Raw genomic sequence first — 13,681 nt, forward strand, 5'->3', positions numbered from 1 at the left:
CCGTCAGCGAAGGAGATTCTGCCAGGTGCCCGTCCGCCTGCCACTTCATGTCAGGTCACATGGCACAGCTCTGCCAACCCCCCGCCCACCACCACCCACACCAATACACACGGGTTCAGCTAAATGGCGACCGCAAAAAGCTGCTTTTATAAAGAGTCGCTGCCACAGCGGGCGAGCACATAAAAGCCCCGTACGGCTCGTGTCCCCAACCGCCGTCACTCTGCGTAAGTGTGTGTGTGTGTGTGTGTGTGTGTGTGTGTCTCAGAGTCACTGGTGAATATTTTAAGAGTGTGCAGAGCACTTTGCCCGAGGAGGTGCAGAATGGATGTCATCAGAGAGAGAAAAGATTGGCCGCTTTTTCTTTTTCTTTTTTCTCCTCCTCCCTCCGTCTCTGCATCCTGCATGGTGACAGCAGAGTCTCTCACACACACACACACACACACACACACACACACACACACACACACACACACACACACACACACACACACACACAAAAGTAGGAGGGGGATCCAAGTGCGTAAACACACACCAACCCGCTGGATTTTATTTTGCTATTTTTTCCCGGGAAGACGACAAGAATCCTCTCATCTTGGTGGGCAAAGGATGATTAGTAACCACCCCCCCACCCCCACCACACACACACACACACACACACACACACACACTACCCCCCTCCGACTTGTCCTTGGATCCATCTCGGAGAAAAATGACCCCGGCGGGAACGAATGAGGAGCTGTGATTAATCAGTTAGCCAATCAATGAGCCCGTCCGTCAATAAGTCGGCGAGCCGGTCTGGACGGAGGTCTTCTTTGGGCTCTTTGCAAAGCGACGAGCGCCTCTTATTTTTTTCGTCGGCGAGAGGAAAAACATTGTTCCCATAAGTCCCATTAAATATTTACAGGCAACCAACAACAAAAACAACAGCAGAAGCACCAACAACAACAAAAAACACAAACGAGATACAATGGAAAGAGAGCTGGGATGAGAAAGGCAGGGGGTAGGACTCGCTGCCGCGAGACAAGACGGACGGAGACGGGGATGAAGAGGGGGATGATGGAGATGAGTGGGAAGCTTTGGGAGAAGGGAAGATGGCGAGGGAAGGTGTTTAATTATTCAGCATTACCCATGTTCTCTATTTATGGCTCTTTTAGAGAGACCGCCAGGATCTCGCTCTCCCTCTCTCTCTACATAAAAAAAATATATATATATATATATATATATATATATATATATATATATACATGCATACTGTAGGCACAGGCTGCTCCCTTAAGTACAACTCACCAGGGAACTTCCAATCCAATCCACCACCACCCGCCAAAAAAAGAAAAGAAAAAACTATGGACAACAAAACAGAAACCATGATTATATATTGATTAAAGAAAGCTGAGAGAAGGGAGGAAGAAGCAGAGGAAGATACGGGCACTGAAGCAGTGGCGTGTCTATCACTGTTCTCCGGCAAACCCCCCCCCCCCACACTTCCAACTGAGGCAGTGCAACCACCAGGAACAGCCAGACAGAAGCAGACACCTCGGGTGGACCCGGAACTGGAACGGCAGACAGAGAACGCTGTGGAGCAGATCCGGACCGTTCCACCAGATAGGATGTATGAAGTGCTGATGCGAGGTTGTTATCAGTGGCGGACAGATCGGCACAAATGCAGCTATGAGGCAAAAAAAAAAAAAAAAACCAAAAAAAACCCAGCCAGTTATCGTCTCCATCGTTAAAGCCGCTTTTGATGTTAAAGGTCCCGTATGACGCACAGTGCCTCTTCAAAAGAAACCTGCTGGCGTGCACCCCAGAAGTGAGAAACGGCCGTCTCCGCTTTAAAGAATGTGTCTGCTAAAACACAATTGAGGAAATGGGGCTTTTGTGATGTCACAGAGGGCAGCGACAACTCCGTAATAGCGCCCCCAGGCTAGAGACAGCAAGCCCAGGCAGGTGCTTGTCGCACTCTCTGAGGCAGAGGGACATCCACCGAGGCCCGTGATGCTGGGACCCCTGTGGGAGGCAGTAAACAGAGGGCTAAATGTGCTGCTTTCAGGATGACTCTTGAGGATCTTTTCTTTGAATAAGTCATAAGCCGCTTCCACTGCAGTCCAACATGAGAAAATGACAATCGAAAAGAAGAACAGTGTAACACAGGATGTTTTGCACAATTTAAATGCTGTGTAATTGCACATGAGGATCACGCACGGCTGCACAAGCAGTTCCGGCTCCACCTGAATGTACCAGGCTCGCATTGTTGCAAAAATAAATAAATAAACAAAATAAAAAAATAGCATTAAAAGTAAATGTATAAGCAGTATAAATATAGATAAAAGCAGAGTAGTGGCAGCCAGCCCATTGAAAGTGTTTTTAGAGAGGAGCCGGGGCAGTGGAGGTGGCTGGCTGAACCGCCTGTCTGTCTAATGCGGCTGATGGTGATAACCACCGATGCGATGCCTCTGCATTTGCACAGGAAGCGACTTTGTTACAACGTCGACGGGAAATGGAGAAACTCTGACACGCGGCATGAATGACCAAGATTTCAGGGTTGACGCGTGAGCAGCTGTGCCAGGTTGTTTGTTTTGATTTCAATGCACCAGTTGCATATAGGACTTCATCCCGCCAACCTATTAAAATATAAATCAGCTCAAAGGGTGGCCTGGATTTGTCTGCCAGCATGAATAATTTGGTTTTGGGTTAGAGCGAAATATGATTGCCTGTAATTTGTAGTTCCGATTATTCCCGTTAACACGGGTGACCTTTTCAATTTATCCGCTCACATTTTTCCGACAAATCAAAGCTCGCGGCTGAAGGCAAGCTTTGATGGAGGAGTTGCCGCGGAGTTAGTTTTGTTGTTTTTTTTTATCGGTAATTTAAACGCCAAAGCTGTTGCAAAACCAAAAAAAAGAACAAGTCAAGGAAGAGCTCGAGTCCGCGTTCACAGACGGATCAGAGCCGCTGAGCACATCTCAGCCGTTTCTACATTCAAAACGGGGAGCGAACCCTCGTTTGTGGCCCGGCTGACCGGCGATAATCTTCCCGTCTGTTCTGCCTCCCGTCGTCGCCCGCACCGAGCTCATCGATCCGGCCCCGGGTGTGATTTTCCCTGACATGACAAGTGTCTGGAGCGGTTTTCAGCAGCAGCCGGAGCCGCCGCCGCCGCGACCGTCACCTCGCCCACACCGGCCTCGGCTGAAGGTCAATTTATCATCTGAGTGACGGAGAGGTTCCGCCGCTTCGCCAGCGCTTGATCCCTCCAGACGGGGGACGGGAAGGGGGGGGGAGGAGGGATGAGGGGGGTTCGGGGGGGGGGGGCCTCGGCCGCGTGAGGAATTTTAAATAGATGGCATTTCGCTCAAGTGGCTCGGCGTCCGTGTGGGAGCAAAATCGCTGCCAGTTTACAGAGAATCCGCTTTTTACGCCGCTGCCCAGGAGTACGATGAATACATATATGTATATATATATATATATATACACACATATGTGTGTATATATATATATATATATACACATACATACATACATACATATATATATATATATACATATATATACACATATATGTATATATATACATACATACATACATACATACATACATACATACATACATACATATATGTATATGTATATATATATATACATACATACATACATACATACATATATATACACACATATATATATGTGTATGTGTGTGTAAATATATATATCAAATATATATATTAAGGCTCCCTCCGCCACAAATCTTGTTCATTTGGCCACTCCAGAGCTTTTAAAGCAGAAATATTACCTGTAGCAGGTTGTATTAAAAATTCCTTCCCCCTTTGAATGTCTCTATGAACTCAGACGGAGAGCTTGACGTTATCTCCCCTTCTGCCTGCATAGCGGGAAGAAAACGCAAAAAAAAAGAAGCCAGAGCCATTTTCATAAATAAATGATCAGTCTGTGATCTTAACAGCTGCCGCACAGTTCTCATGAGTGCTCGCAACTTTGCGATTCTTTTGCCTCCGTTTCCTCATTTGAGTCGCCTAGCCTGAGCATTTGTAACGCGCGGAAGCGTCTGTTACAAGGTCAAAAATAAGAAAACTTTTTTTTTTTTTAATCTTTAAGTATTGAAAAATATTGAAGAGTAATGAAACAACAAAAACAGAAAACGTGTCTCGCAGTCATCATCATGACGACAGAAGTGAGCGTCACCACGCGCCGCATGACGCCACATCGCGCTCGGCTGTCGATACACTGAACCCGGCGCGATGCTCACAGGCGCTGGGCGACCCAGTAACCTATAGGAGGTGGCAGGCGGAATATCAGCTGCCAAATGAGCCGTGACTTTCATGCAGGACGGCCGAGTCAGCAATAAATAGACACGCACGCATGCACGCACGCGCACACACAACTCCCGACAGCTTCCCTGATCCTGTGTGTGTGTGTGTGTGTTACCCCCCCTCAGCCTTCTGTCCACCATCCAGATTATTTCTAGAAGTGTGTGTGACCTCTGCCTGACTTCAGCCAATCAGCTGCCAGAGAAAGAGCTCCTCTCCATCAACAACACGGCCGACCTTGACTCCCCGCCCCATTACACACTGGAAAAGGGGGGAAAAAAAGAAGCAGGCAACCCACAAACACCGCCGCAGCCACTCGCAGGGCGAAAACATGTTTTGCAGCCGACGCCGGCGTTGCCAAGTCCGCGTCTCTCTGGTGCCACATCCTGCGAAGTCAGGGAAAGGGAAGCGAGCGCTGCGGCGGAAGTGAAGGGGGAGGAGGGGGGTGGGGGGGAGAGAGACAGGGAAGTTGCAGCGGCGACACGGGACGAGAGATTAGGCTTTGAGAGGCGTCTGGAAACAGCTGAGCGCGGCTGACACTCTCAAATCTCAAACCGCAGTGATGTCACCGCAGCACATCCAGCCGGCGCGAGCTCTCCCTGCGTCCCCGAGAAACACTTCAGCTAAAAAAAGAAAGGAGGAGGAGGAGGAGGAGGAGGAAGAAAAAAACGCAAAGGGAGGGATTCTAGAAAGATATGAAAAAAGCTAAAAAAGGGTAAAGGAAGAAAGAAAAGAAAACAGAAGACAAGGAAAGACAAGAAAGGGGGGAAATTCTCCCAAAAGCACTTAAAGGCCCCCACTTCCTGTCTCTCCTCGCCGCATTGAAGTTTCTTATTTTTTACGTCCGCTCCAGTTCTCGCGGGCTCGGCGGCAGCAGGCTTTTAACTCGCGTGCGCTCCATCGGCCGTCGCTCGCGGCGGCACGTGGCCACGCGCGCCGCTAAACAATGGACAGAGGCCGACGAGGTGACGCGCCATCAGGGGGCGCCGCTCTTACCTTGTACACCTGCCCGTAGGTGCCATTCCCCACCAGCTCCACCAGCTCGAAGATGCCGGCGGGATCCTGGACAGACGGAAAAAGAAAATGTTAGGACCAAAGGAGAAGGCGACAACGGTACAAATACAGAAGAGAACATAGGGAAGGGAATAAAAACACAGCTTGCTGATGCTTAAGATATGCAAGATCCTGGTAACAAACTCAGGCTATTGATCAAATGAATGTTTATTTATCACGCCGGAGTCCAGGTTGGATCTCTCTGGCATGATTAACTCTGCAAATCTCCAGGAAAACAACACATTTAACCCTCTGTTGACAGCGTCCTGAGGAGAAAAAAAAAAGGCTGACTTTTAGCTTCCTGCTACATAGTAATGCTAGCAACCTTCTACTCAGGGCGCGGCTACACTTGGACAGCGCAGCCTCCCACGACGGCTAAGTGGTTTGGCCACACCTTACAGGTGTTTGACCATTGACCCCCCCACCCCCTCCGGGAGCAGTTAGCGGTTCGCGTCACAATAACCAGCCGCCGTCTTCGAGCTTGCAGCTGGCCGCAGGTGCGCAACTTTCGCAAGTCATCCGCTGTGAGGAGCAGCAGCAATAGCGCTAGCGCTAGGCGCTAGGGAAACCCGCTGACCCCTGCACCACTACGCAAACAGAACCCCCCTCCCTCCTCCTCCTCCCCCCCCCGCCTCCTCCTTTCTGCCGCGCGTTGCTACGGCATTCCAACAATAGCTGGCATCCGTACGCTCTTCTCCTCCTCCTCCCTCTCTCCCTCTCTCCCTCTCCTCCTCCTCCTCCTCCCCCTCTTCTCTCGCTCTCCCCGGCCAGCCAGAGTCCATCTACGTCTGCTTTCATCAACACCTCCAGCCTTGACAGAGTCCAGGCCCTGCTGCAGGTGTGTGTGTGTTAGAGGCGTCACGGCCCTCGTCCGCTATCGCCGCCCGTGACGAAACAAAGGCTGAAGCTCTTTCCATTGGCTCGGCCAAAAAAGGGAAAAAAAACTAAAACTTTTTTATGATCCATTTTTATCATTATTTTAAATGTCATCATCCTCTTTCACTTCCTCTTTAAAGTGCCTGACTTGCGTTCAGGCAGAGACGAGCCAGAGAAGATGTTTTTAAAGCTGTCACCCCCGCGGCCCCGGCAGGGCCGGAATCCCCCTCCCCCCCGCCCCCTCCTCCTCTTCACCCTCCCCCCGCTGATTCACCAGGATGAACCGCCGTATTGTGCGGGTGATATTGCGGCGTGCAGCCTCTTCAGACTCGCAGAACAATCCTTTCCTTGCCGCCAAATAAAGCGTCTTTTGATTTTTCTCCCTGCAAAAAAACGCACATGCGCTTTTTGCCCAGCCACGGACCTTCTCCCGGCTCCCTTTCTCTCTCGATCATGCGTCCTTTGTTGGCTTCCTCGTGAACTTCTTCAGCCGGAAAACGATCCAACATTGAAACCAGAACTCGAGAGTCGCTCTCAAACCCCCGGGATCCAATATGGCCACCCATTCGTTTCAATGCTGCTGCTAACCCAGCGGAAAAATGCTTTTTGGGCTGTCTGGGGTTTATTGGCTGCATTACCTCGAGTGGCCACTGGGGGGGGAAACAATCACCACCCCACCATATTGCCAGTCCGGTATCCAGCTCTTATTATACACCCATGGTTGGCACGGGTGTTGGCATGGGCGTTACCAAACCAGTAAGGAGTGGGTGAGTGCGACACCTACAGGCCGGGAGGCCCAATTACAAAGATTTTCCACCGATCCAAATCGCTGGCGGCGCACAACGCGGCGTCGAAGAGACCTTTACACGCTCTCACTGCCTTTAAGGTGCCTCCACGCTTTTCCTCTGCGCTCTCTCGTCAGTTCCCTCCGCTTCCTCTTCCCGTCTCTTCGTCCCTCCTCCGCTCTTTCTTCTTCTACTTCTTCTTTCTTCCACACGTTTGTTTCTGTGGCTCTCAGCAGACCTGTCAACCTGTCAGCCCGCCTTGTGTTTTCTCCCCCCCCCTCTCTCTCTCTGTGTCTTCTCCTTTGCTGTCGTTTTTCACCCTTCCCTCGCTGTTAAGCGCAAAGAGACGCACGCACGCTTGTGCACTCTCTCTCTCGCTTTCTCTCTTTCTCTCTCGGATGCAACCGCACGCAGACAAAACTCGCCGACAAACTCGCTCTCTCGCGTCCCGTCGTCTCGAGTACATCCTCGCCGCACCGTCGCGCTCGCACTCTCTGGCGGGCCGCACGCACCCAGCACCGCGCCAGAGACACACTCCTACACAAGGGCTGGTGTTCAAATGTTCCAGCGAGGACGAGTGGGCACAAAACGCAAAGTGCGCGTCCAACTAAATTAGCGTGTCGGGGCAAAAAAAAAAAAAAAAAAAGAGGAGGATCAGAGAAAGGCGGTTAGCTTCGCCTTCCGCCATTTTCTCCGATATCACTTCCTGCAGGTGCACTTTGGCCCTCCGCTCACTTCCTCGTCCTCTCACTTCCGCTCTTCGGGAAGAGCTCACCGAAAACGTTGATGTTTTCATGGAGGTGCTTCCCAGTTTCTGTTTTATATTTTTGAAAGCAGAAGCAGCAGCCACGTCACCGTGGTGTCATTCCAGCGACCTGAAGACGCAGCGCTGCAATCTGCAGCGGCTGCATGTCCTCAGACAGGACGGTCGCTGTAGCCGACGAGCCAAAATCCGGGATTGGCGACATCACCGCGACACGGCCGCTTTCTGCTAGAGCTTTCAGCTAACAGGCTCTCGCAGACAGGGAGCCGCTTGTGTGAAGTTACTTCAAAGGCTTCGGCACATAAGGGGGGAAAAAAAAGAACATTTCAGTTCGGTCCCTGGCTACAGGCTAAGAGGCGAAAGCAAAAAAAAAAAAAAAATTACTGACTTGGACTCTCATGCCCTCTGGGTACATAGGAGCCACCATGGGAGCAGTGTGGAGATGCGTTATGTTTTCACCGTCTTATTTATTTATATTGGGGTCATGGGCAACCGTTGGAATACTTTCCATCCTTGAAACTCCTGAAACAGTTACTTGGATTGGAAAATATCCCACGGGCCAGCATCAGCAAAGGCATAGGAGGGAAATTTTGAAATTTTGGGTGAACTCTCCCCTTTAGACATGCACGCAAAGTCGCGACAGCGAGTCGCCAGACACATCTCTGTGTTTCACTTCCTTATTTTCTCTCTTTGTACTACGAACTATCAGGTGAGGCGGCTCGTTTCCCCTGCACGCAGGCACACCGCAGAAGCATCTGCAGCTGTGGGAGAGACGCAGAGAGAGCAGCGACTCCACGCTGGGCAAACACAGAGACGGCGAGGGCTGCGGCTGCTGCAGCTGCAGCAGCAGCAAACTCGGCTTCTCTTGCTGCTCCAGTTCATACGTGTCCTGGGGCCGGCTAATAAGAAAATGTAGCACGATATCATTCATATTTTATGGGCCACTTGCACAATGAGCTCTCGGCGCGTGGCGAGCTTTGTCAGCCCGTCACATGCACGCGCGCATGCGCACCCCACCGGTCTGTTTGAATAATTTTTTTTTTTTTTTTAAAAAAAAGCTCAAGATGACTGACAATATTTGGCCCCGTCGCCTTTGTTCCCTTTTTTGACTTCCCTCTGAGCGTTTGCAAGGATCACATGACTGCCACATGACCTCACTGGTGGCTGCTGAATCAGTGTGTGTGTGTGTGTGTGTGTGTGTGTGTGTGTGTCTGTCTGTCTGTCTGTCTGTCTGTCTGTCTGTGGCTGTAAGTCAGAAATGACTTAAAAATAATAAATTAAAAATAACTGAGCTGAAGGTAGCAGGTAACAGTTAAGACGGGCCAGACAATATGTTCCCCTCTATTTTAAAGACACAGAGGCTTCTTTTTAAGATAACTCATTTTAAAACTTATTGAAAAAGTTTTTCTGCCTTAAAATTAAGAAAACTCAATGTCATTTCTTTGATTCACTTCACTTTAGAAGAACTTCTGTTACTGATAGAGCGCCCCCACCTGGCCTGGTATGACGCTCCACAACTCCGGTTGCCTGCCAGGCAACTTTTTCCAAGAGCACGCCTGTGTAGCTCCTTGCTCGGAAAATCGTTCTCCCTCTCCTCGCCACCTCCGCTCTTTCGCCTCATTACGCGCCACTACGAACATGCGGAACGTCGTGAGGGGAAGCTAGTTAGCGAGCTAGCTAGCTCGCTAACTAGCTTCCCCTCGCCAGATGTTGGCGTGCGGGGTGTCGCCGTGAAGGTCGCTGGGAAGGCAGCCAAAGCGATGCAGGCCAGCTGGGGGCGCTGCAACGCTTTTAAGAGCTTAAATAAGCACTGGAGCTCGTCTGTACGCTGTTGTGTAACACAGACCAAGTGAAATTCGTTGCTTCCTGTGCAGGACGTTGCTTGCATCACATTTGTTTTAGTAAAAGGAAGACGAGACCAAAAAAAAGAAATAAAAAAAAAGAAAAACAAGTCACGTTTTGCCCCGACTCACTGTTCTTCTTACTCCTCTTGTCACGCAGCGGGCTCGTGTGCAAAAGTGGGATGAAGCAATTCAACCAGTCGAAAGGACGCTGGGGATGGACGACCACTGGTTCACCAGCACCGGAAAAAACCATCAGGACTAGCGGGTCAGCCAGAGTGTGGGGCCACCAGCGGTTTGTGCCAAAGAGCCACTTGACTGTGTGTGTGTGTGTGTGTGTGTGTGTGTGTGTGTGTGTGTGTGTGTGTGTGTGTGTGTGTGTGTGTGTGTGTGTGTGTGTGTGCATGCAACCTCAACCCGACCTAAATCCTCGCTGCTGCATTCCTGACCGTGAGTCAAACCAAACCCCGAATGGGACAAACCCGCTTTCGAGGGTGGAGGCGAAACCGGCAGGTGCCATCGAGCGGTGATTCAAAACTCACATTCGCAGGCCTTAAGCACGCATCCTCAGGGCACGCTCATTCCCGCCGCCGCCGAAATGAGCATTTTCCGACGACGGGAGTTGGAAATTGCGACTGATCTCCCGATCCGCCACAACAGTGGCTATCATGGCCGGCTCCGTTTCTAATCCTCCCATTGTTTCGAGAGTCAATTTGACCCATTTAACGCGCGCACAGTTTGACCCATTTACGCGCCGCCGCGGTGGAAAGCCGTTTTATTTCATTAGAACTCTAAAAAGCCACAGAGGGTTCACAAAGGGCGAGATACGGGTTTTTTTTCCCACCCTCCCACAGTTCTTTGGTAGCAGAAGGTTCCTGGATTGGGAGCGGCACCGGTTCTCTGGAACTGAAAGGAGCGCTCGTCGTAAAAGTTTAAGTAGAGCCTAAAATTGCTTTAATGACGCGTGAACTGCCTCCTGTCAGTCAGTCAGGTGCCTCAGTTGACGCTCACTTGCAGTGAAACTCGCACGCTGCATTGTGCAGTGTGTGGAAGAGGCAGGTGAGTTTTCTGCTTCTAAGATTCCTGGGTAACACTGTTTCAAAAGAAGGCTGAAAAAAAAAATAATAATAATTTCACTGGACATCACAGAAACATTAAAGCATGTTCATCTGTTTGAACGAACAAAACAGCAATTAGGTGCCCCTTCAAAAGAATCATTAATTAAATTAATAATAATAATAATTAAAAATGAAATTACATTTTAAATTATCCAAAAGATGCAGAGGATGCGTTTTTCCATGAATGAATGAACAATAGCATGTGAGTGTGTGAGAATATATCTGCTCTTTGTGATGTCACAAAGGGTACTGCCAGGATTTTTATTTTTATGTGCCCGTTTGTCTTTTTTGATAGCTAATTTCATGAGGCTTCTCACTCACTGAACTCAGAAGGTCAAAAAAAAAGATCTAATAGAATAAATATATATATATAAAAAATCTTTGCAACTAGATGCAACATTGGCCTTTAATAGAACCAACCCAACCTGGCCTGGCTCGCTCTCAGTGCGTTTCAGCGCACTTGACAGAAGCCAGGTGAGTGCAGTTAGTGTCCATGGAAAGTGAATTAGGGAGAAGTGAGGGATTGAATTAGAGGCCCTAAGAGGATGATGGGAGTCACGCTGGGGCGGAGGGAGGGAAGGGGAGAGGAGGAGAAGGATGGGGGTGGGGGTGTTTGCCTCTTGTGAAAGACTCCGACACTTAACAACGCAGCTCACCGCCGCCTGCTCTTACAGGGGAGCCCGGATGCCACCGGCAGGTCTCCGACCGGAACGTGCGCGCCGCATTAACAGCACCCGAGTCTTCATCACACATGTGCAGCCGCGCCGCAGACAACCTGCCACCTCCCCCGATGCTAACGAGCCCGTCCTCGCCTCTCGCCGCCCATCCATCTCTGCCTGCCTGTCATCTCCCGCCTCCTTCCCGTCAAGCCGCCGTCCCTCCGTCCTACCGCCCGACAACTCATTCTTCATCTGTCCTAAGCAGTTTTTTTCCCCCCCTTTTGCCCTTTTCCTCTGTCCTCTCCGTCCGGGCACGACAATGCGGGGTTTCACCTCCCGCTGCGTCCTCGTTTACACCCAGGCGAATTCTCTCTGAGTGCATTTAAAGTACCGCTAAAGCCCAACTGTGTTGTTCTCACTGCCTTTTGAAAATCATATTTACCGCTGGCCAACCTTCAACCGATGAGATTGCCGTCCCTGCCAGTGACACAGCGCCCCCGGCTGTCCTGGCGTTGGAATATAAAATATTGGTTGCCTGCCAGGCACCATCTTGCGAGAACACACCTCTTTTCACAACCAGTCTCTCTTCTCCCCCTTGCTGCTGTTTTTCTTTGTGTGTACTGTAGTGCGTATACTTGTGAAGCTAATGATTTTGTAAGGCTAATGATCTAGCTAGCTGCTAGATCATTAGCTTCACAGGGGCATTGATGCCTGTTGTGTTGTTGTAAAGCCAGGAATGTTTTAGCGATAGAGTCCTACGCCTATATCCGGCCACCGGGGAGGGGGGGGGGGGGGGCTGATCAATGCCAGGGTTGCCTTTCTTTCTGTCCCTGCTATGAGTCACGTAGAGTCGCTTTAATTGCTCGCCTCTCGAGGTAAACAAAAAAAACAGCTATATTTTCAAAATTTGTTTTCATCCTGCCGTCACTCGAACCCTCCCCTCCGCAGCCTCTTCATCTTTCCTCGCCATTCTTCTTCCTCCGTCACTCCTGCCTTCCGCACCGTTTGATTTAGGCACAACAACGCGGCGTTCCAGCTCCCACTACGTCCGTGTTTACACGCAAACAAATTGCTTGGAGCACTGCGCGCCGACTGTGCGCGCCGCGATGCCTCTCGGCACGCTCGCGTTTTCTAATCCGTCTTTTGGTGCCTTTCGAGCGCAGAGACGCGTTACACGGGTTTCAGCTCAGAACGAGATGATCAGAGCCGTCTGTTTACGCCGGCTCGCCTCGGCATCGGCTGATTGCTGTTTTTTTGCGCGCGCTGCGATCACACTCTGTGTAATTACTTAGGAATCAAAGAGCTGCTTTCAAACCGTGTATTTTTTTTATTTATTTCTTTGGGTTTGGTTTCATTTTGTTTTCAGCCCAGAAGCACCTGTTACCGCGTCGACGTCAGATCCATGTTTTTTTTTAGAACATCGGGAATGAAGGCTGAGGTGTTCAAAGGGAGTGTTTCAGGGCATAAAAGAGTCTGAAATTCCTTCTGCCCGATGAGACTAAAGCGGCAATTAAAGGTCCCTTATTACGGGAAAATTCACTTGATGTGCACAATGCAGGTCTCCGGCAAAGGCGCAAATTCTACCATTTACTTCTTTGTTGGTCCACAAAGCGTGCCCTGAAGCATAAGTATCTGTAAATAGACCCTTTGTGATGTCACAGAGGGAAGTGATACCTTTCTCAGATTAATGAGAGCAACCCGCCAGCCAGTTTCGATTGTCTTTGCCCCCTTTGAAACGCGTGGAAGGTCCAGCAAAGCGGCAACTTTAGCAGGAAGCTAAAAACCCAACGTTCCTGTGCAGCGGTGTAAACAGAGGACTCCATCCTTTGGTTTCTGGAGACCGACAAAGACTCCTTGCATAATTCATCACGCCAGGCTGCTCCACCAGGCTCAGGCGTGAAAAGTAAAGCACCAAAACCAGTGTTACGAGGGGGGGCGCTCGGACTCAGAAGTGCCAGGTGACCAAACGTGGGATCCGAGTGTTTTTCGAACCAACATCTAAAAGCCTCTAGAAGTGCAGCAGCGAATTAGAGACGCCGCGGGCGACTCGGGGAGGGTGTCGGCGTAAAATAGGTCAACTAGAAGCAGGCAGAGAGTGGAAAAGGGGGTGGGAGGGAGAGGGGGCATTTCTCAGCGACAGACTGCCATACAGTATATGGACTATTCATGAATAAGCTCTGTGTAAGCCTTGGGCACTGCCGTGGCCCCGTTACTATGGCGTCCGCGGTGAGGGGCCGGAGGAATGCGGCCTTACTGGGAGACCAAGCGGA

At 50.2% G+C, this 13,681-nt stretch overlaps 1 protein-coding gene across 18 annotated transcripts in view; it reads right to left on the bottom strand.

The window, feature by feature from the left end:
- tnika (TRAF2 and NCK interacting kinase a) overlaps positions 1-13,681 on the bottom strand; it is a 58,491-nt gene that overhangs the window by 40,186 nt on the left and 4,624 nt on the right. For all 18 annotated transcript variants that reach the window (XM_076017623.1, XM_076017629.1, XM_076017624.1 and 15 more), the window contains exon 2: positions 5,313-5,378. In XM_076017623.1, coding sequence (XP_075873738.1) covers positions 5,313-5,378 — 66 coding nt within the window. The remainder of the gene's footprint in view (positions 1-5,312; positions 5,379-13,681) is intronic.

This window comes from Nelusetta ayraudi, unplaced genomic scaffold (assembly GCF_046127955.1).
Source record: "Nelusetta ayraudi isolate G7.1 ecotype Tasmania unplaced genomic scaffold, CSIRO-AGI_Nayr_v1 ptg000007l, whole genome shotgun sequence".
Classification (NCBI taxonomy): domain Eukaryota; kingdom Metazoa; phylum Chordata; class Actinopteri; order Tetraodontiformes; family Monacanthidae; genus Nelusetta; species Nelusetta ayraudi.